This window comes from Schistosoma mansoni, chromosome 6, assembly GCF_000237925.1.
Source record: "Schistosoma mansoni strain Puerto Rico chromosome 6, complete genome".
NCBI lineage: Eukaryota > Metazoa > Platyhelminthes > Trematoda > Strigeidida > Schistosomatidae > Schistosoma > Schistosoma mansoni.
The window spans coordinates 6571941-6595657 of NC_031500.1; the positions used below are offsets into that span (position 1 = coordinate 6571941).

The 23717-nt window shown below is 31.6% G+C and overlaps 4 protein-coding genes across 4 annotated transcripts in view; 3 read left to right on the plus strand and 1 right to left on the minus strand.

The window, feature by feature from the left end:
* Smp_085680 (serine/threonine RGC) overlaps positions 1-9422 on the plus strand; it is a gene marked incomplete at both ends in the record, with an annotated part of 32229 nt that extends 22807 nt beyond the window's left edge. Inside the window, 6 exons of the mRNA XM_018798097.1 lie at positions 1157-1293; positions 2101-2191; positions 3020-3172; positions 5770-5868; positions 7767-7858; positions 9285-9422. Coding sequence (XP_018653073.1) covers positions 1157-1293; positions 2101-2191; positions 3020-3172; positions 5770-5868; positions 7767-7858; positions 9285-9422 — 710 coding nt within the window. The remainder of the gene's footprint in view (positions 1-1156; positions 1294-2100; positions 2192-3019; positions 3173-5769; positions 5869-7766; positions 7859-9284) is intronic.
* A 3445-nt stretch (positions 9423-12867) lies between these two features.
* Positions 12868-13584, plus strand: Smp_085690 (serine/threonine kinase; the record flags this gene model as incomplete). The annotated part of the gene is made up of 1 exon (XM_018798099.1): positions 12868-13584. One exon carries the CDS (start codon positions 12868-12870, stop codon positions 13582-13584), a length of 717 nt encoding a protein of 238 aa, XP_018653074.1.
* A 685-nt stretch (positions 13585-14269) lies between these two features.
* On the plus strand, positions 14270-14584 carry Smp_085700 (putative camp-dependent protein kinase catalytic subunit; the record flags this gene model as incomplete). The annotated part of the gene is made up of 1 exon (XM_018798100.1): positions 14270-14584. The coding sequence occupies one exon, from the start codon at positions 14270-14272 to the stop codon at positions 14582-14584; it is 315 nt and encodes a 104-aa protein (XP_018653075.1).
* Positions 14585-21341: 6757 nt separating this feature from the next.
* Smp_168720 (hypothetical protein) lies at positions 21342-23289 on the minus strand (the record flags this gene model as incomplete). Its single annotated transcript, XM_018798101.1, has 2 exons — positions 21342-21900; positions 23216-23289. 2 exons carry the CDS (start codon positions 23287-23289, stop codon positions 21342-21344), a joined length of 633 nt encoding a protein of 210 aa, XP_018653076.1.
* Positions 23290-23717: the final 428 nt, after the last annotated feature.

Genomic DNA, 23717 nt, shown 5'->3' on the forward strand with positions numbered 1-23717 from the left:
ATGGTGGTCTAGCTTCAATTGACTCACGCTTTCAACTATGATAAATACTAAATCTCCACAAAACCCCTTCTGAGAATTCAATATTCACTTGCTTACTATGCTTAATTCTACTCTCATACATTGTAATAGTAAGGCTTTTATTATATATAATGATATGGTTTCCTTTTTCAATATAACAATCTGTTTTTACCATGCAAATTGAATTGCTTAAATATTAAAACACAACTCAATTGTCACTTTTGCTTATCACTATATCCTTGCAATTTCTAATGTGTTTTTTTATGATGTAAGGCAAATGGAAACTTGATTATTCCACTGTTACATAATAAATGGGTGATTCATTTAACTTAAATGTAGTATAAAATAAAGATATCGATGTTGGTGCAGAATTTATATTACAACTATTTGAAATATTCTGTATTCCAAGTTTATTAAAACACAAGTATGGATTCTAAACAGTTAATTTTATTAGCAAGGATGGATAGTGGTTAGCAGTGAAATCCAGGACACGCGTCACTTCGTCCTATTTGGGACTCGTCAACAGGATGTACCTGCATCTCAGAGTTGATATCCACTCTGGGGCTCAAACCCAGCACCGTTTGTTTCAAATGCCATCCAGCTGACGAGTCTCAAATAGGACGAGACGTGCCTCCTGACTTCCACTGTTAGCCACTATCCATCTTTGCTAATAATGCTCGTGCACAGTATGCACATATGCCAATAAGAGACTGACCAGTTGAAGTCCTAAACATCAATGGGAAGATTCAAACAAACAATACTGAGTGAAGTTAATTTTATTGAAGAATTTTTTAGTGTAACGACAGTATAGTTACTAAGATTGAGTTAATCTATAAATAACCTTCGTTATAGTGCTTCAAAGTAAACACTTAGATTTGTTGAAACCTTCGTCATACAAATATATTCAATCCCTCTTGTCTGTTTGATAGCATATTATATTGACAGTTAATCTACCCAATAGTTCGATAAGCGTTTTCTTATAACGCTGTTCAGGAATATAAGTATTGTTTGATCTTGTTGAATAATATATACTTCCAGTTCTTAGATTATTCTACCGACGTATCTAAAGTTACTTTGTCACAGTTTCCAAATTTTATTTCTTATAACAATTTTTTCTCACCTATCTTTCTTACTGTAGGTATGTTACCAAAACAAGTTGTAGAAATGCTTAGACATGGTGAAAATGTACCACCTGAAGCATTTGAACAATGTACAATATACTTTAGTGATATTGTCGGTTTTACTACAATTTCATCAAGTTCTACACCATTTGAAGTAATAATTTATTTATTATTACAAGAAATAGTTATTTAAATTATCCTCGCCGTGTATGTACCTTTATTGGCTTTCACTCAATTTTGAATGGTTGGACATACATATGCCAGATATCATCAGGGAGCTTTCATTAGATATACATATTAAGGGTTTGGAAAAGAAGGCTGTTAATGTACTAGATAGATGATATGAATTTAATCAGTGTCCTTTTCGAAAGTCAATGGTAACCAGCTATTTGAAGATATGAATTATCATCCATCAGTTAGAAAAATCAAATAACCTTCATCTTGCAAGCAAAGATGGATAGTGGCTAGTAGTGGAATTCAGGACGCTCGTTTCTTCCTATTTGCGACTCCTCAGCAGTGCGCATCCACGATCCGGCCTCGCGAGATTCGAACTCAGGACCTACCAGTCTCATGCCAGAGCACTTAACTGATAGACTACTGAGCCGGCGTTATTTATTCGTACTTGTTTTTATAGACACGATAGTTCTGTCTCACTCTGTTACCAAAAAAAAAACAAAAAAAACAATGTTCATTTCACTGGAGTTTCATGAAATGAAAAATACCTGTAATTAGATGAAAAAAAACAAAACAATGATTATAGCTATTGGAGATAACCAAATAACATACTTGAAAAAAGTCCCATCTTTCAATTGTATGGAATCCGAGAATTTCTATCAAACCACTAATCTTTGAAGGTTTATTTCGAGTCATATTGATTGTGAAATAAGTTAGGGAAGTTGTTATATCAGCTTTTCTTTATTACTGTATGTATATAGTTACTTAGAATAAAAATTGTTTTTAGGTTGTAGAATTCCTAAACAAATTGTATACTCAATTCGATGATATCATTGATCGATATGACGTTTACAAAGTGGAAACAATCGGTGATGCATGTAAGTAATGATTTTTTTTGCGTAACAATTTCATTGTTGACTTATATATTACATATTACATATCAGGTATGTAATTGTTGGAAATCTAGAAAGGAAACATAAATCTGTCATATTACTCTGATACTTCTTAGATTTTTTAATACGGCGCCTTAAAATGTTCAATTCCGGGGTTACTGTGGCAACTTTGGACAGACTGACGTTGAGTCACTTCTCTAATAATATCAGGACGGTTGTTCGTTGAGTAAATGTGTGTGCCTATTTTAATCATATTTTTTGAATATCCAAGTGTTAGCTGAGTAAAGAAATAAGGTGAGACAAGAGCTTATTGTCCTATGGAAGGAAGAGTTAGTCAGTCATTTGATTTCTGTGAATATTCAAACTTGAATTACAGGTTTACCTAGCATTTAAACTTGTAATTCCTTGTCTAAGTAAATTAATTGCAATCTGAGCACATAGAAATTACAGTCAGGGTAAATAAAAGTGAACAAAATGAGACTCACCACAATTAACTTTGTCATTCTGATTTGCAGAATTTCACCAGGGAAGGTAGGTAGGAGGAAAAGGAATAGTTAATAAGATTAATAAAGCTTCAGATCAATCTTTTCGATTTAGTGTTATTTTACAAATAGGTATGAATTGTTATCACTATGAATCTCTTCTTCAGAAGATCTGACGGTTGAAGTGGCTTAGATGTTCTTTAAGTAATTGTTTGAAACTCATCAGAGTAACTTTTATAGAGAGCCAACTGTTTGATTTTACTCTAGAATCTCTGGAATGTCATATTTTTTATATTTAAAGAACAGGTACCGTTTTTCATCATAATTTTAGATATGGTTGCTTCAGGTGTTCCAAGAAGAAATGGTGAACGTCATGCGATAGCAATAGCTGATATGTCACTTGATCTGGTCAGTGTTTCACACAGTTTCGTAATTCCTCACAAACCTGATGAACCGTTAAAAATTAGAGTCGGTTTACATTCAGGTAAGTAATAATGTGGTAGACGTTGTACATCACATATTTATTTTTTTTAATGAAAATGTCGTAAATAATTAGGACTACTGAAATCTAACCAAACCGAACAATTTCTAGTTCAATCTTTTATTGTTATTGGTCAGAATGATTTCTTAATATACTTTTCAGACTGATTATTAATGACTTAATAGGTGATTACATAGACTTGTACATTTAATCTCAGTTACACGAACGTTTTTATTACAAGGTTATATGAACATTGATGTCATGGCGAATAGAGGAGACCTACTAAATGCTAAAGTAATTTCACTAAAGATATTGAAATTCTTCAGTAATTAATGAAAATAATATCGTCACTTTATCGATGTTACAAGTAGGACTATGCATGAATATGTGAATCCTATGCGGATTGTCTCGGTATTGCCTGAAGGCACAAACATTGTAAGCACAAATGGGTGGTGACTATCAGTGAAATCCAGGACATGTGTCTCGTTTTATTTGGGACTCGTCAGCTGGATGTACCTGCATCTCAGAGTTCATGTTTATCCCCGCTTATAATATCTAGATAATCTGCAAAGGATGTACATATGCCAACACGTGATTGATCAATTGCCGTTATAAACATCAATTAGGAAGATTCAAACAACCAATGCAAAACTGGATTAAACTTCACCACATTGCACGAGCTAGTGGCTATCTGGACTCAGTATCTAAATGGATAACATGATTGCGTTTGCAACAAACGGTACTGGGTTCGAGTCTCGGAGTGAACGTCAACTCAGAGGTTCAGGTACAGCTAGCCAACCTGTCCCAAATAGGATGAGACGTGAGCTCTGGATTCCACTAATAGACACTATCACCTTCGTTTATAATTACCGAAATTTGCATATCATGAATGTAAATTGGCCAAAAAATGAGCATTTGACATGGCTGATACTTTAGATTATAAAACTAATCTTCTCTTACTGTCGATCCGAATTGAATGTTACATATTTTGGGACATTGATTTACTCTGTTATCAAGTTTAATGTCTATCATTTTTATTTATTTAGCTAGATGCCTCAAACCTAAACGGAACAGTCGTTTGACTGAACCATAATCCAAACGCCTTGAATTCTTCGAAAAGACGTGAAAAATTACTGCAGAACCTTGTAGCCATGCAGCCTCTGGAAAAACACTTAGTATTTTTAATGTTAGAATGTGAACTTAGTGAATCTTAAGTTACATAAAAAGCATATTGAGTTTGATTTCAAACGCCATTTTAATAGGTTTTACTACATAAATGACATGTTCCCCATAAAGTAATTCCAGATCATTTAAATGATCTGATCTATAGCAATCTCCTAACTCTTGAATTCGACTATTACACTTAGTCGGGCTTAGCTTCGTAGCGTTGAAAATAGTTTGTTGACAAAACATGGTTAAATTAGAATCATAAACTCCTCTCGTTTGAAAAATATGCAAGTTATGAGTTGTTAAATCGATAGAGGAAAATCTTAACATCATTGTTATGACAAGTGTATTTAGTAAACTATTTTCCATAAATAATATGCCTATTAACTCTATATTGATAAATAGTTGACGGTACAATTATTGAATAATGTTTCAAATCTAGCGGTACTTATCCTTAGTATTTGGTTCTCACATTGAGAAGATTCATACTATAACTAAGAAAAGACTATTCACTGAATAATTCATTGATTTTACGCAAATTTCTACCTTGACGCTGTATGCAAGTTGATTTTATTAGAAAATCATGAAAAACACTCTTGAACTGAACTATTCGGAATAAAAAAACTTGTTTGAAAATACAGGTAGCAGGTATCGACGGCCTAGTCAGGGTCTGTGTATAATTGACGAAATATACCTACCTCGGATAAAAACTATTTTATCCTGTGAACATCGCACAGATCGATCAGAGTTAGTAATCAATATCTTGTCATTTGATTCTTTGTTTTGAACGAAATATTAATGTCATATTTGTGAATTGACAACTAAATTATGTTACTTGATACGGTATGGTACTTTGTTTGAGGTAGAATGGTTAGATACAGACGACAAAAAATGACGAATACAACTTCAGTTCTTCCTAGGATCAGTCAGTAAGACATCTTTACAACTTAATAAAGATCAGTCATGGCCAACTGGATTACGATACTCCAGATTTTCTATCAGTTTACTCTAACAAATCAGAATTACATGAATTCTCTCAAAATAATCTTTTTTTCAACTAAAATTAGGTCAGCATCACAGAAATTGTAAAATTAATTTGGGTACCAACCGACAACCTACTGACAGATATGAGGTGATAGCTAATTAAATTCAAAAGGAAGCAATAAATGGATCGACAGTTGGTTAGAAAGCTTATTCTTTCTATTGATGACTTTATTTCGAACCTTCAATAGATCTGTTATTTCTGATCTATCTGACTTAGCGATTCCAAAATACATGGAAATGTAATCAGTGTTTCAGTTTATTATTTTTAACCACTCAGATGCCTCATAAACCTTGTATAAATTGTTTTGTTGACAGTTCCTTGAATCATTATCAGGTCGTACACATACTAATCTATAACATTTAATCTTTTCTATCTTTAATAATTATAGGTCCAGTGTGTGCTGGTGTCGTTGGTTTGAAAATGCCAAGATATTGTCTTTTTGGTGATACAGTCAACACAGCAAGTCGAATGGAAAGTACTGGCGAAGGTAAATTTACCGTTTCAGTTTATGGTATTCCAGTTATGTGATGTTTATAAATAGTCAAATCATGGGGAAAAGTGGATGACAAATAATATACCTTGAAGGATTCTTTCTTTAGGAAAAATTTTCTTAAATGAATTTAGATATATGAAAACTGTGGTTTACAGAGTATCATAAAGATAGAAATAGATGCATCTACATGAAAAATTCTTTTGATAGGTCAAACTGATAAGTTAATTCTACACAAAATCCAATACTCTAACAAACATGTGTACTCAGGTCAAAAACTGAAAATCTGTGGGAAGACAAAAATTGAATGAATCTGAACCAGTGGGATAGATTCTTTTGACATCTCCAGTCATTGGTCACCATAATATTCTGGACACTAATCAAGTATTCTTCACCTACCTACGTAGCTCACTCAAGTTGTTAATGTCCTCATAGACTAATATTACATTTTGTTTTGGCCTCCCAAATGTCCTATTAACGTCTACACCATCAAACATCATGTGTTGGATTAAAGAGTTGTTGGACATGCGCAATCTATATCCTGACTACTTCTGTTGATGAAGATTCACAACTACATCAATCAAATTTTCACCCATGCCTAGTTTCTTGCTTCTAACCTCAGCATTGCTCACTCACTGACCTTAACATACATGAATCAAAGTGAATCAAAGAGATCTATGGTCAAACATTGATAACCTACCAGTATCTATTTTTAAGAGCCACGTTTCGTGGCCATTGGTAACATTATAATACACAAAGTAATACAAACAAAAATAAGCATGATTACATGTCATAAATCAGTCGCTCGTCAATCAATTAAGACTTGACTATTGGGATGCTCCGACCCATATATATTAAATTGTGTAAGTAACCGGTAGAAGAAAGTTCTATGAAGTAGTGGATCACAATTTGCAAAGTAGAACGAATATTATCATACTGTGATGTTGGCTACTTATATTTACATAAGTAGTATATAATAATGGTCGGGTATTCAATGTATGTTGGTAGAAGATCGATAACGTAAGAACGGAAACGAAACGCACTTGGTATGAAAATGCGTGATAGTCGGAGACTATGGACTGATATTTGCAGAAGGGACAGTCAAGATTGAAACAATTGATTGATAGTTTGCAAATTAACTGTTTACTGTATGGCTGTCAGATTTTACTGAGATATTCTGTAATTTGTGCCTAAATACATTCAATTGTCCCCACTCGTGTTATTGTTCACCACGATACATTTACTTACATTAATCGGCCATTGATTTGCAACTAATGTCGGATGATCTTTTTCCTAGTTTCGATCTAATTTTAAAGATCACGTTGTAACGTGGTCAATGGTTTACGTGATTTCATGTCATGGTGCGCAACAGGATCAGACATGATCTTGATTACTGTCATATAATCGACTGCTGATTACATGTTAGAGGTAATGTCTTTGACGATAAAACAGTGTGATATCAATTTATATTCTGCAGGAAGCATCAGTTGCCTCAAGGTTACGAATTTACTAACATGACTTTATTCACATGGCTTTCAACTATCAAATTTATTGGTCTTATAATTTAATAATCACTAAATGATTGTTAAAGTTGTGACAGACTTGTAATGTTATTGATGTGTTATTTAGAAAAAGCATATGTCACCAGTTTTTCCAAAGTTTATTCATTTGTAGAAGATGAACTAAATCCACTGTCTGGTTAGCGTTTTTTTAGCGAGTTTGTTTTCTACGGGATGGGGTCGCTAAGCCCATGCCCAACCCTCCTCCTTTACCGGCAGTAGCCCCCGGAGGAGCTACAGGCGGAGTTAATCCACTGTCTGAAGGAAATGTAATCTTTTTATTGAATTTTCTCGGCATTACTATGCGTATTTCGTTTTATTTTTGGTATTGAAAAGCTTACAAAATACATTGTTCAGAAACAACACACGCTATATTGGATCGACTTGGTGGTTTCACTTTTGAAAAACGTGGTACAATAACTGTGAAAGTAAGTAGAACAAAGAAAATGCTTTTAATGTTCCCCTTTTCCAGTCGGTTTATATCAGTAACAAGATTGAATGGTTTATCAATGTTATTGCTCAGGGGTTCAGTTAATTAATTGATACACATTTCACTCGATAATCCGACTCATATGAAAAGAACCGGGCATATGCAAAAACAAAGTTATTTTGAAAGAGTCATTTATATAATATGAATAGTTCCTTATACGTGATATCTCAGATATATCTCTCTGTACTTTATGACTAATCACAATTCACTTTGGTTGAATATATCATACGTGATGGCTTTTTGATGACAATAAGCATGTTGTGAAATGCCATTGGTGAACATAAGACTGAGTCAGTGAATTTTGAAGTAATATTCTACTTAGAACTTCAGGTTATTTTGAAACTTAATTAAGTGATGTCAATATACGAAATTATTATTCATCATAGATTGAGACCAAATAAATAAACAAAATAACTGTGGTGCTTTTTCTGTCTAGTTTGTAACCCCTTAGTGGGAGCTCCCTTAATTGGAAGGTGGAAATTCCATTCACACGCTGATGGCAACAGTATATCTAGTAATCCAAGTTTGCAATATCAATCAATTCTAGTTTCATCGATGAGTTATTACCACACTGTTCAGAAAATTCTCTTAAATCGGAAATGATGTGTTATCGACTTTAAAATGGGAATTTATCGTCTACACTGAAATAAATTAACTACATGTACATGAACCAGTGGATTGAGAGGTATAGTGATATGCAGTCCCTGGAATCTGTCCCTTGTCAAAGACCCCAACCAGAATATCAACTATCAAGTCATTCTCTTCTAAAAGTTATGTAGCCAATGTTTCAATGCGGAACCTCAAAATATATTGATAGATAGGTGTGGATGCTGTCACTAATATCGAAATAGGTATTTTAAATTTGAGTACCTGAGTATTTATAGAGTGTAATTCTACCAGTTGTGAGCATACATAACTTAAACCAATATCTAAGTCATCAACATGGTATTATTTAACAGTTGATCAAATTAGAAATCGTAATTAGTTTAATCTTCAGTCTACTAGATCAACAATATTATCTACCACAACAATGATTCATTATACCGATTCACTCCATTCTTAAAATGAATATGAATTAACTGGTGAACGAAATCTCAAAAATAACTCATTATCACTTGTGTTTGTGTTTCATTGGTAAACAGATTCTTTGAAGGTTATAATTATTGATGCGAATTGATTTGCTATTAGAAACTCTTTTTCGAAGAGTTTCTATCAGTCGAATAAATAGAAATTCCTCGTTAATAAGTACTTAGCAAACGGCTATATCTATCTTTTGTGAGTTCTGAAACATAGACAACTTATAATTACCTCTCTCTTGTTATAACCTGTTATATAACATGATACACTTTGTCTATTTATTCAAGGGAAAAGGGGATATGCAGACATGGTGGATCACAGGACGTACTAGAGCTGATTTGGCGAAAGATTGCTGTCCACTGCCACTGAACTGGAAAAAAAGACTGAAAAAATCAGAAAATCCAAATCCAAATGAGGATCATTAACGAAAATAACATGCATACTATTCATGGATTCTTGGAAAACTTAGGAAGATCTTGTAAAGTGCTATATACCGTATCGAATCTTCCGATTATATAAGATTATATTGTTTATGGTGCTGACAAAAGTGTCCATTACAGTTCATACATTTTAGTCCTGAAATCTTTATCAAGCATTGTCATTTTTTCTTGAATAATGAATCCTACAAAATCAATTAAAAGTAACTGGCTATTAAATTGTCTCGGTGTTTTGAACTACTAACAATCTATAAGTAATATAACAACAGTTATACAAATAGTGTTGACAATTTGAATGCTAAATGTGATGTCCAAATGAATTATTCTTTTTAAAAATATTTCGAATAGAATAGTGGTAGAAAATACTGGATTATCATTATTTAAATGCTACGTGTAAGACAATTCGAGGATGATATATTGTCTGTTCACTCAACCAAAGTAATCTTATTTTCCATATGATGTTATCGTGCGTTGATCCAATTTACTCAGATTTATTTTTGTTACTCGAATTAAGCTAATAATCTGCTATTTCGACTATAATCCACCTAAGTTTTAGTTACGATAGTTATCTTTAGTTTCAGCTAATGTCTTTTGGATCAAACTCACTTACTATAGAAAGGAAGTTTCCATAATTCTGTCCTAACTACCACACCGAGGTACCTGAATTCTGAACTCGCTAACTATGTTGTAATAACAACTGTAAATGCCAAAGATAGATCTAGATCTCAAACTCAGTAATAAAAAGCGATGAAACATGGAATACAGCGAAGGAAAAAGATCGCAACCGGTATTATGCATGTTATATTTGGAACCCATAACTAACTTTTCGAAAACATGGATTCCGTTTTTCAGCCTACCCTAAAAATTTTCACCTTCATAAGGTTATACGCCTTGACAGTTGTCTAAAGCCGTAGATATGATATACCTTGAAAGTTATATCGAATCCTACGAATTTCTAAATGCAGAAGAAAAAGTTCTTCAAATCATATAAATGTTATAGAAATGCTGACTTGCATCAGGTTTTTACAAGGTTATAGCGTTTCTTTAAACTAAGATGGAACTGTTCGGAATTTCTATAATGGTTTCTGAGTTTTCTTCTCGGTACACACTGAACCAAAGCCTCAACATGTACCAAACTATGTTACTGTTGTTAGTAAACAGATGGTAAGACATAGTTTCATAGCAGCACAGTGTATAACCTCGTAATGTATGATGTTAATGATATTTTTGTTTACCAGACTACCAAAGACTAAGTAATCTATGAAACCCTCAAGCACTGAGAACTTTGAGACTAAACTCAATCACTTGGTTAACTATAAGCGAATAATTTCTAAAGACTGGTTCACACTAAAAATTATTATTGTCAAGTCCTCACTATTTTTAGAAATTGTCATAGATAATGTTATTTAGAATGTTTGATTTCATTTTGCCTTATTTTAATAACAGTATAGTTGGTGCGATATATGTTACATTTAGAGATAGGGAAATGTATATGTATATGAAGAATCAGATGTTAAGAGGCTTAATATTATTTGAATCTCTCAAGAATTCCCATAGTAGCTACAACATCATCTGAAGATATTTGATTTGGCTGTTTGCTAATAATTGTATAATCATCAATTCCTTTACCCATTTGAAAAGTCTCTATTCAAACCGACTTACAATCATGTGATGGCTTGTTGTTTTCTTCATCAATTGATGCAATCGGTCTATGTGAATCTGGTTATTTTGTAAATAATCTTCAGCTAATTTCATTTTAGAACTGAATATTTTGATTTGGTTAGTACAAAAAACGCCTTTGGTTAGTTGACTTTGATGATACTTTTATTTCATATTTTCTTTGATTCTAACTATTAACAAATACATCGAAGTATAAAAATATCTGCATTTATGGTTGATTTACCACATAAATTGTTGATGATACTGCTGTAAGTAATTTGAAATCATTAATCCTCAATGTAGATAGGTGACTTATTCAGACGTAAACACAGTAATTGTGCACATTTCTAATTTAGTAATTGATATGCCATTGAATTTTTCAGTTGTGTCTTATTCTTCCATTCGTCTACCTCTTTCACTGAGTAACATTCGAAATTAGAAATCAGTATTGTATGTAATATGTGTCAACTGTATCATTTCATTCTGAAAACAATTCCTGTGGCTGATAACATGGAAAGAAAGTAAAGAGAATAAACTTTGCCCGTCAAGTGATGTATTCATTTCATAATCGTAAATCTAAACGCCTTTAATAATCATTTACTTCAACTCTATTATTTCTGATTGAAATCATGAATCGATGAATGTTAGACCATCTGGAAGTACTGGACAGCCGTTTTGTTTTAGTATGGGACTCCTCAGTAGCGTGCATCTACGATTCGCTCGTGTGACTCGAACCCAGGATGAAAATATCAATAATTACCATGTGCTCACTAGTAACTAGTATCGTGAGAGAATTCTCGGAGTTGTAATGAGAAGTCATTAGCAGTGGAGCTAACCCATGTCAGGTAGAGACAGGTATCTACTTCAGACAATAGAAGATACTGTCTCAGTGATCTAGAGGTTATGCGTTTGCGCGCGTACGTGGCGGTCGTGAGTTCGAACCCCGCGGGCGGGATCGTGGATCCACGCCGCTGAAGAGTTCCATATTAGAACGAAATGGGCGTCCAGTACTTCCAGTTTCTAAATATATATAAATATGTAATCATGTGTATATGCATTAAACTGGGTGTATCCATCCAAAAAATAATGTACAATAATGTATGCATGTGTATTATCTGTTTATTGTATAAATACACTTTATATTAACGACCATTCAAATTGATAAAAATCGATTTATATCCAACCAATCATTCATTGTATAATAAGCATATATATTCATTTTTTAATTAACTCCATCTAATTTAAACCTTGGAAATTTATTTACTAAAAATAACTCTTCATTGGATTTCAACAACAACAACAACACTAACTCAATCAATCATTCTTTCTAATTCAATATGCTAATTTAATATTAAACAGTACAGTCTTCATTGATTATTGCCAAGAACCAAACACCACCATGACCACTACCACCACCACCAACAACAACAACAACGAAGAAACTATGTTAGCACATTCTGAATTTACTGATCTATACAAAGAACAATCTAAATTATTTCATCAATTATATCATAATAATTTCATGATAATGACAGCAAAATTAGATGATTTCGAAAGGTTACGTACCCTTGGACAAGGTGGTTTTGGTCATGTTCTATTAGTACGTCATATTAAAACTAATAAATTATATGCATTAAAAATATTATCTAAGTTACATATTATTAAAAATCATCAAATTAATAATGTAATTAATGAAAAACGTATATTAGCTTCATGTAATTTTACTTTTATTATACAATTATATACTACTTTTAAAGATACTACTTATTTATATATGGTTATAGAATATGCTATAGGTGGTGATTTATTTACATTATTACGTCATATGAAAAAATTCCCTGATAATATGGTTAAATTCTATGGTGGACAAGTTATATTAGCATTAGAATATTTACATTATTTAACCATAGTATATCGTGATTTGAAACCAGAAAATCTTGTTATTCATTCAAATGGTTTTATTAAATTAACTGATTTAGGTTTTGCTAAATTAGTACCTAAACATAAACGTACATGGACATTATGTGGTACACCAGATTATATGGCACCAGAAATTCTATTAAATAAAGGTTATCATTATCCTGTGGATTGGTGGGCATTTGGTATATTATTATATGAAATGACTACTGGTTATCCACCATTTCTACATCATGATCAAATGAAAACATTTGAATTAATTATTAATGGTGAAATTAAATTTACAAAATTATTTAATCCATTATTAAAAGATTTAATACAACATTTAATACAAGTTGATTTAAGTAGTCGTTATGGTAACTTAAAAAATGGTATCAATGATATCAAAAATCATCATTATTTTCATGATTTAAATTGGTTACAATTATATCATTTAAATATAAAACCACCATATCAACCATCACTATTATATACTACTTATAATGATATCAATCATATGGATCATTCAAATGAATTGATTCATTTAAATATTAATGATAAAGAACAATTTGAAAATGTTTTTGATGAGTTTTAAAAAAAAACACATTTTTTTTGTTACTAACCAACTTTCATTCAGAGAGTTTCCTTTTTTTTCTTTTTTCGTTTTTAGTGTACTTGTTTCTAAGTTCACTGTTAATTATTTGTTTTTAAAGAAAAAGAGAAAGTGAATTATTCATTCCCTCTTTTAGATTGCATTCAAATTAAAAGTCTATGTAATTACTGAATCACATATATATATATATATAATTTACTTTTACTGAGTAGCTCCCAAATTTGCTTCTTTTATTACTTAGTTAGCTTGGTACTAAAGAGGTTCTCGAAGATTGTTTAGTTTCCAACGTTTATATCACGCTTTGACTTAAAGGTTGAGCGCTCACTTGGATGCCTGAAAATCTAGTGTTCTAGAGTTCGGGGATGTGCCCTGTTAAGATGTCTCATAATAGGACGAAATAAATATTTGGTGTAATATAACTTTTATTGCTTGCTTAACATTAGTATTAGTATTACTACTGTAGTTAACGAAAATACAAGCAGGGACAATTGCATGTATTCGAGGATAAAATTACAGAACTTCATAGTAAAATTTGACAACCATACAGCTGACATTTAATTTGCAAAATGTCAATCGATTGTCTCAAACTTGACTGTTCCTTCTGGAAATGTCAATCAATAGTCTCTGACTTCACTGGACATGGACATGATGTGATACACCAGATTATATGGCACCAGAAATTATATTAAATAAAGGTGATTATTATACATTATTAAAAGATTTAATACAACATTTAATACAAGTTGATTTAAGTAGTCGTTATGGTAACTTAAAAAATGGTATCAATGATATCAAAAATCATCATTATTTTCATGATTTAAATTGGTTACAATTATATCATTTAAATATAAAACCACCATATCAACCATCATTATTATATACTACTTATAATGATATCAATCATATGGATCATTCAAATGAATTGATTCATTTAAATATTAATGATAAAGAACAATTTGAAAATGTTTTTGATGAGTTTTAAAAAAAAAACACATTTTTGTTACTAACCAAGTTTCATACAGATAGTTTCCTTTTTTTTCTTTTTTTAGTTTAATAATATTGATTGTATTTTGGTTTTTGAGTTTACAGTTAATTATGTGTTTTGGAAGGAAAAGAAAGGAAGAAAGAAAAAAGTACTATATGACGTTTGAATTTTATTTTATTACATAGTGAAGAGTAAAGTCGAAACATTGAAAATTGAATAGAGCTTCCAAATTTGCTTCGATTGTTACTAAGTTAGCCTAGTGCTATAGAGGTTCTCAGAGATTATTTAGTTTCCAACGTTTAAATCACGTTCTGACTTAAAGGTTGAACGCTCACATGGATGCCTGAAAATCCTGACTTCCATCCCAGGTACGATCGGGGATGTGCGCTATTAAGGTGTCTCATAATAGGACGAAACAACTATTTGGTGTTTTATAACTTCTATCGATTGCTTAACTAAGACTAGTCAACGAAGTTAGCTATGAAGATTTTATTATTCAATAAATTTCTGAAATTACTAGTGATATATATCAGTGTTGACAGTAGTATTAGTATTACTATTGTAGTAAATGAGAAGACAAGTGGGGACAATTGGATGTGTTTGAGCATAAAATTACAGAACGTCATAGTAAAATCCGAAAACCATACAGTAAATAATTAATTTGCAAAATTTCAATCGATTGTCTCTGACTTCACTATTCCTTCATTTCCACACCAATCATTCTCTGTTCTCGTTCTCTCTTTTTTGATCTTCTTAACCCTCTGCCGCCAGATATTTCACTTTCGATTGATGATACATACTAGTTATATCTGTTGACATCAGTAGCACACCCGACTACTACCACTAGTTTTATTAGTAATAGCAGTAGAAAATTAATGTCATAAAACCTTGTCCGGATAATAAATTTAGAATCACAAGCATCTTCAGTAAGTTTATTTACAGAATTTTCAGAATAAAATAATGGAATATAACGATTATTATAATACTGGTTGGTCATTTAGAAAGCAGAAACCATTGTATTCCTATCCCGTAAATTAATGCTAGTGAATTGTAAACTAATGATGAACAACATTCTTTTTTCAGTTTCTTTGTACTGGACAAATTGTTCAACAAAATTTAAAGCTCAATTTGAATTGAAGTTATCTGGGTAACCGTAGAAAAACCAAGAGGTTTCATAATTTTGTATCCTATTGAGTGTGGAGTCTCAGTTGTACGGTTTAATTTACGGGGTCCTGAACTCGAATAAAACAAATCTCTAATTCTCTTCGATACTAATTATTATTCTCTTAATGCTGACGATTTGTAATAAAAATTGACTTTCTGCTGCAGACTTAAAAGAATCATAGTTGGCTGTGAATTTCGGAATAAATCCTAAAATTATCATGAGTCAAACGTCGATTGGATTTTGAGAAAGATACTTTACACAAGTAGCTCACCTAATATGTACGGATTACTTTATGAACAAAATATTGAACTTCATAAGTGCTGACTTTGTAATTGTCTTTCAAAGTTAAGAATTACATGAGTCAATACAAAACAGACGTAAAACATATTCTTGCACCATTATTGAAATTCTATCTCATGAAATGGGGACATAGAAAGCAATTATGTACCATTTAAATGCTATGATGTAATTTACTCAACAGTGTTTACCCCTGATAAACCAGATGTCAAGACATCAGAAATCTAGGGGATTATACACATACCATTCTCTTACTAATAGTCTATCGAGGCAGAAGCTTCTGTAGATGTGGTTTGATAGTATTTAAAGATACCAAGATTTACTTAACTATTCTTACTTTGGACTATTCCTTATGTGCAGAAAAAAGGCCCAATACGGTTGCTAAGCTTCGAAGCGGAATAATCTGTAAAAGTACTGTGAATCACTGAAAACTGAGAAAGTTAGATTAAATTATAGAAAATCGAAGACATTTAATACTTATCCTAGTTAAAATCCTAAATGGATTTTAAAATAGTGTTTAAAGGTTTCTCAACAGAATTCCTGTTTTTGTACATTAACCGAAGGTAAACATAGAGTATGCCCTATCAACGCCGTATTTAGATAGTTGGTATTGATAAAAGTCTCCTCGAAAAAGCAGCATTATTCACAGACAGTTTCAACAGAATACTACATCATCTAACTGTACTTTAAGTGTATTAACAGTTCACTAATAACTATTCATTCGATCTAGAAAAAAAGGTCTGAATTGATTCAAACAATCTTGGTTTACATAATACAAGTGAATGTAATAAATGAAGTTGTATTGAATAATGTCAGTCACTCATTTTGTTGATTATTTATACAGTTCTTGACCTTAAGTTTTCATTTCATTTAATGACATTCATCTATTTTTGTCCTCAAGTTATTCGAATCAAATAGATTGTGTATAAGTAGGATATAACAACATGTATATATATTTTTTTATAATAACAAGAATAAATATTATCCAAGTAAGCAAAGTGTGTACTGTATTAATATTGGCATGTTACCAAACTGTTCATAATTTGTTCAGTAGTACATTTCAGTCTTGAAATAATTCAGTGGACCAATTTGGTTGTGAATAAACAAATTTTGGAAGATCTATTAGCTTATATTGAGAGGACGAAAAGTGAATATCCGGTGCTTTAATCGGGTTGGTGGACACGGAAATTCCACTAGGGGAGTTGGAAAATTCTGATTCCAAACCAATGGTGCACATGGGCTCCAGTATGCTGAAGGAACAAATGGCGTATGAGTCAATCTTTGGTTACCGACTATCATGGGATTGCATCTCCTCATGTTGCTCCACTGTCTTGTGGATCAGGCCTTTAGGTCAAAGGCTCAGGATGTGGCCCCCTAAGAAAACCACCTGCTTCAGTTTGGGCACCTGGGCAGTATCACAGCCCTCACACAAATCAAATGAGATGTGCGTGGTGCATGTATATGTGGTGCCCTTTTTGTACCAATATTTATGTGTTTAAATAAATAAATATTGTAGTAGGCGATTGACATACTTAGTTACTAAAGAAATTCATATCCCAATAAAGCAATGTAGGTGGAGCATGAAAAAGAAGAGAGATATAAATATTCACGATTACTTAATGACACTGCCAGTAAATAACAATGCAACTGATTTTAACACTTACTCGATCTTTGGATTGTGGAATGTTTTGGTTTGTTTATCCCTAGGCTTCTTTAAATCTAAACCCATGATGTCTACTATTAAGTGTCAATGTAGGTGATGAGTTAGTCGCTTCCCTCACTCAGACAAGCATGAAAATAATACATCTCAGTTGTTTAGAGAAAACAGACCATGTCTTAGTGAAACAACTGAAATGGTTTTTTGAGATTTGGTGCAAAGTATTTCACAGTGGCTCTAATTGTTCTTTTTATGAAGAGATTTTCTAGAAAAACATGTCGTCTTTTAATATTTAAGAAACGCTAGGATACAAACATATCTTCTAAGATTAAACTAACTGAATTTATTATATTTGAAGTACAATGGTGTTGCTTGATATCTGTAAGGATGGCTCGTTGGCAAACTCAAGGAAGCCTCAAAAAGCCCAGAAAGAGCCGAAGACATTCCATCCAATCACCACTAGGGGAACATTCTAGAGTGTCGACGTGTAGCTTCCCTATTGGACGAATGAGAAGGACCCCCTATGTGCCTACTGCCTGTCAGAAATGATGATTTACTTTCAGCCAAAAACTATAAATACATGAGATTTTTGTACTATATTTGACACTGTTTTGGGGGAATAAAATTCCTACTTACTAGTCTTCTGTCTTCTCTCTTGCGACGTTGCGGGTTCGATCGTTCAAGTAGTCTAGTAGTACGTGGTATAGCAAGAATCAATGCTCTATATATAACAATATCAATTGTCAGAATGGAGATGCATTTCATGGTTTAAATCTTAACTGCTTAATAAAGTATTAACGAACAAATGATCTTGATATTTTTTTGATATTTTTTCGAGAGTATAATAGACGTACTTTCGAAAGAGGTCAGAAACTGTATAAGATTGAACTGTTCTATAGTTCTCATCATAGTTTCTACTTTCATTATCTTAATTAATTTTAAGTAAATGTTTTAATGATTTATGTCAATCATTTTTGAGTGAAATAAAGTTTCTTAGCACTTTTCATCTTAACTTAAATGACCGTTAGTTTATAGCAACCATCCTACAATCAATTTCGATGATCTATACTCCTCTCCATATATGTATGCACGCAAATCCTTTTATCAGCCTTTGTTTTATTTTGCTTTGCCCTTATTAAATTTGACTATAAATTGCCTATGGAATTGCTCACTGATCACTCGCTGCTTGCTAATATTCGCTCATGTGCTTGTAAATTTCTGGTCCATGTCATTTGACAATAAACTGTGGTTGCCGCTTCTCTTTGCCTTCTGACTTTACGCACCGTTAAGATTAGTATTATAACGGTTATCAAAGTGAACGATTAACGAAGCACGGCACTACAAGTGGATTTAATATGTTTCATTATCGGTTAGTAATCTTCATGAGTAACGGTATGGTTTAAAACTAATTTGTTTTGTTTTTTTTCTGTATCAGAGATGAAATGTGATTAAAACGTGAACTATTTATTTTACCCTGATACAATATAAAATTAACTATTAACTGTTTAATAAATTTGTTTTACTTTCCGTTATAGTTGTTAGATATAACTATTTAGAGAATATACTTGTCGGTACAAGTTATTTTAAATATTTTATATAGTTGAGATCATGAGTCATTTGAAGCTAAACCACTATGGAAAATCTGGAAGCACTGGATGGCCGTTTCATCCTATTATGGGACTCCTCAGCAGTGAGTATCCATGATCCCGCCTCACGAGATTCGAACCTAGGACCTATCAGCACTTAAGCGATAGACCACCGAGCCGGCATCCAACGGTGTTAATGTCTAACTTCAACCAATCCACGAAATTGAGCAACCATTCACCAATGTTTTCAGTGAGTTAATATCTTCCAACAGACCCGGTTGAACTCCACAATGAACTCCCGCTATAGGACAAAACGACCATCCAGTGCTTGCAGGTTTTCCATGGTGGTCTAGCTTCAATTGACTCATGATCTCAACTATATAAATTACTAAAATCTCCACGAAAACCCCCTTCTGTTAAATACTTTAATTAAACAAGTTTACTACTCATACATTAAAACTGTTGCCAATTTTACTGAGTTTGGCAATAAGCACCTTACGAATCAGTGATATATATATGTACATAGTGTACATTGCATAACTTCTCTACTCTAGTCAGATAATAAGACACTAAGTACGGTTCCATATATATTCATAACAGTCATATACTTTGTCACCAGAATATTTTTGTGACTATTCTGATGATTATTATCTATGATAAGCGTCATATTTTACTTATCATCAAATATGACTGAAGCATATTGTGTTAATATAAAAGATAAATATTTCATTTGTATGGGTTGCTTGAATCATCCATTGATGTTGAGGACTGTAATTGATCAGTCTCATTTTGGTATATGAGCATCCTATATGAATTGTCTGGATATAACCATTGAGTAACACGGATTATAAACAAAGATGAAAGATTTAAACAGCGCATATAAGTGGACTGAACCCTACTCCATTGCAGAAAGGGCTGTCTGGATTCAGTAGCTAAATCGATAATTCCGTGAGGCTTGAAGTAAGCGGTATTGGGTTCAAGTTACGGAGTGAATATCAACTCTGAGATGTAGGTGTTATATCCCCCGGTGAATTACGAATGGTAACTTTTAGGTCTATTTATGGATCAATGTAATATGCCTATTTCCTATTGTACAATTATTACGTAACTGAACTATTCATATTCGTATTTCCCTTATCATTAGCTTTATTTTGACCTTCGACTTATTATCATACGATTCTTGAGTTATAATCACTTTATTGATTACTTTGGTTTGTATAAAGACCCAGTGTGTTTGTAAATAATGATTCATATTGCCGAGGCTGTTATTTGTGTTCTGGACTTAACTGGCTGGGCTAGGCAGTAGGAAGGACCGAATAGCACCCAATATATATATAATGTATATATATATATATATATATATAGCTTACAATCTCCAAATAGGCCAAAACGTGTGTACGGCATTTTGCTGCTAGCTACCACGCATTTCTGCTTATAGATGAATATTTTGTTTATGTGTAACTATACTTTGATGAGCTAATTGTAAATAACGCCTGTCAAATGAGATTTTATGCTTAAAACTCACCATCAAGTTTCACACCTAATGCACCAGTTGTTTAAATGAAAAAAAATATTGACTAACAATTCTAATGTTAAACACGTCTGTACTGAGCACAGTATAACCCCATCAGAATATCTTACTCATAATCTTATCAGTAACTTAAGGCTTTTCTTAAATATCTAGTTTCAGTAATCATCCCATAGTGATAAAATTATAGAATTGAAATAATAGAAAATATCATTGAATTTATTCAACATGTCAAGAGTCCTTTCTGTGTATTGATTTACTTGTACATTGACAACTGCATTCAGTTACAATTGGTAAATGTACACGATACCAGTTACATTTGGATAAAGGCCATTTTTCAGGGCATATATAACGTAATATAGCTATATTCTCAATATTTTTTTCATGACAATACATTCCAGGAGGTAGTGAACATGAAGTATTAGCTAAATTAACACATTGACCAGTTTTAATCCCATCTGGCACAAATTTCGGACCTAAATCATACCATATATAATATAAAGGACAATTATTATAGTCATTTAAAATTCTCGAAGAATCCGCCTTAATTGACGATTCTTTTTCATACGATTATGTAAATGATCTTCATATTTTAAATTTTGGATCAACTTTAATCGATTCATTACATTTTGAAATAGGTTATTTGAACTAGGATCTACATGATTCTGTTTTCTCTTTTTTTTATTATATCGATCATAAATGTTTATTAATTGTTGTTGTTTCTGTAGTTTTATTTTACGTGATCTACGATTTCTATTCAAAGATGTTATAGTTTCCAAGGTATTTCTATCATATTTTGTAAAAGAAATTAATCTACCCCTTGGATACATTATAGCTTCCCATGGTTTATGAAATGACATAAATTCATTATTAAAATTATGTCCACCTAATAAATGAATCATTTCATTATAATTTAATAATACATGATCACGAAATGGTCGTTCATTAGGTATTATAGGAATTTGATGTGGAATTATTGTTAATTGACTCATTTGAAATAGTTTATTCAATGTTCTCAATTTTGAATTAACCTCTGTTTTGAGATGACCTTGATGATGATGAGGATCATTTTTCAATTTTCTAAAAATATTTACATTTTCAAAAGTTTGTAATGGTTTATGATGATTGAATAAATTTGATTGATTAAATTTGATTGTTGTTATATTATTATTATTATTATTAGGTATATAATATAAAGTTGGTTTTTGTATTTGATATGAATTTAGATTACGATTTTGAAATAAATGCCATAAATAATTGGAAATATTTAATTTATCAAATGAATTACCATGGTAACTATTTATATGATTGTTATTATTAATATCATTGATAATATATGTTGGTTCTGATATGATTCGATTTGAATGAATAAAGGGGAAAAGAATGAAAAAGCTTATAAATATTAATATATTGAACATTGAAAAAAGAAATATATTAGTCTATATTGTATAGAGTACATTTCCATACACTGTACATGTTTTAAGGGAATGGTTGTTAGGGTTATTGAATATTTTACTTATTTCATAATAGATTGACTAAATTGAAATTAAAAATTTGAATTATTTTATGTTTATTATCCAATTCAGAAGAACTATGTTGAATGTGTTTTGTATTTTTTCTTTATCTATTCCATCTGTTTTGTTTTATTTGTTTATTTGAAATAGTATTAAATTTGATAGTTTTGATTTTGATGACGATCCTGAAGAAGCTCAAATAAGTTAGCTGGACGAAACTTTGGAATTATTGAAAGTTCAATCGTTGAGAATATTATGAATATATGAAATTTCCATATATAATGACTCTTCTGTACTTGGTACCTAATCTTTTCAGGAATATTCGTATGGAATTAGATTTGATTAATTAATTGTTGTATAGTGATAATAGTTTGAATATGAGTAATTTCTCTTTAAAAATGAACCATGTTTTTTTTCCATTTTTTGCATTGTATTGTTACGGTTGACCTTGAAAGTTTTGTTACCAGGTAAAATATTATTATCTATTCATTTTTATTATAAACAAAATAGACATTCATAGATATTGGGTGGGTGGGGGATATTTTACATTGACCAATAGGCAATTGACTTCATGATATACAAACTTGTCCATTGTATGTATAACAACTTTTTCTTTAAGGAAGAAATTTTATGAAACAGATTTTATCTGAATGCAGTAAAATCACAAATCAGAGTTGATTGAGATTTTTGTATAGTACACCCATAGTGTTCATTAGATACTAAAGATTAGGTTGTTTTTTTCTTTTGAACAAATTTCAAACTTTGACTATTTCACCACGGTAACCAATTGAAAGGGATCTATTGTTATTAGCCTATAACCAAATACAGATAGACAAAAAAACATTACAAACTTATCATATTCCAATGAGAAGTAAATTTACCTTCCCATATTTTCATTCAAATGATCATTAGCTGTAGTTAGATTTCCTAATGATAATAAGACGTATTCATTCATCGAAAAGAAATTCTGCATTACAGATTTTCTTCAACTCACACAAATATAAACTTCAATGAAAAATCAGTCGACTTTTTGAATTGCGTTAATAACTTTCAGACATTGTTAAAAACTCGTTTCTATGTTCCTGAGTTGTAGATATGCACTGTTGAAGAGTTCTATACTGGGACAAAACGTATGTCTAGTAATTCAAGGTTTGTAATGGAAGTCAAGTTCAGATCATTCAATAATGAAAATACTACAATCTTCACAAATCTCTTATACTAAGTATGTATCAGTTGAAATTAAAATTATGTAAAAATTATATCCATCTGACAACTAACGGATTACGCTTCAAGTTAACTTTCAATTAATTAAATTAATATAATAATAATCACCAAAAATTTTTGCTGATAAAATAATATAATAATAAAAGAAATTGGAACAAC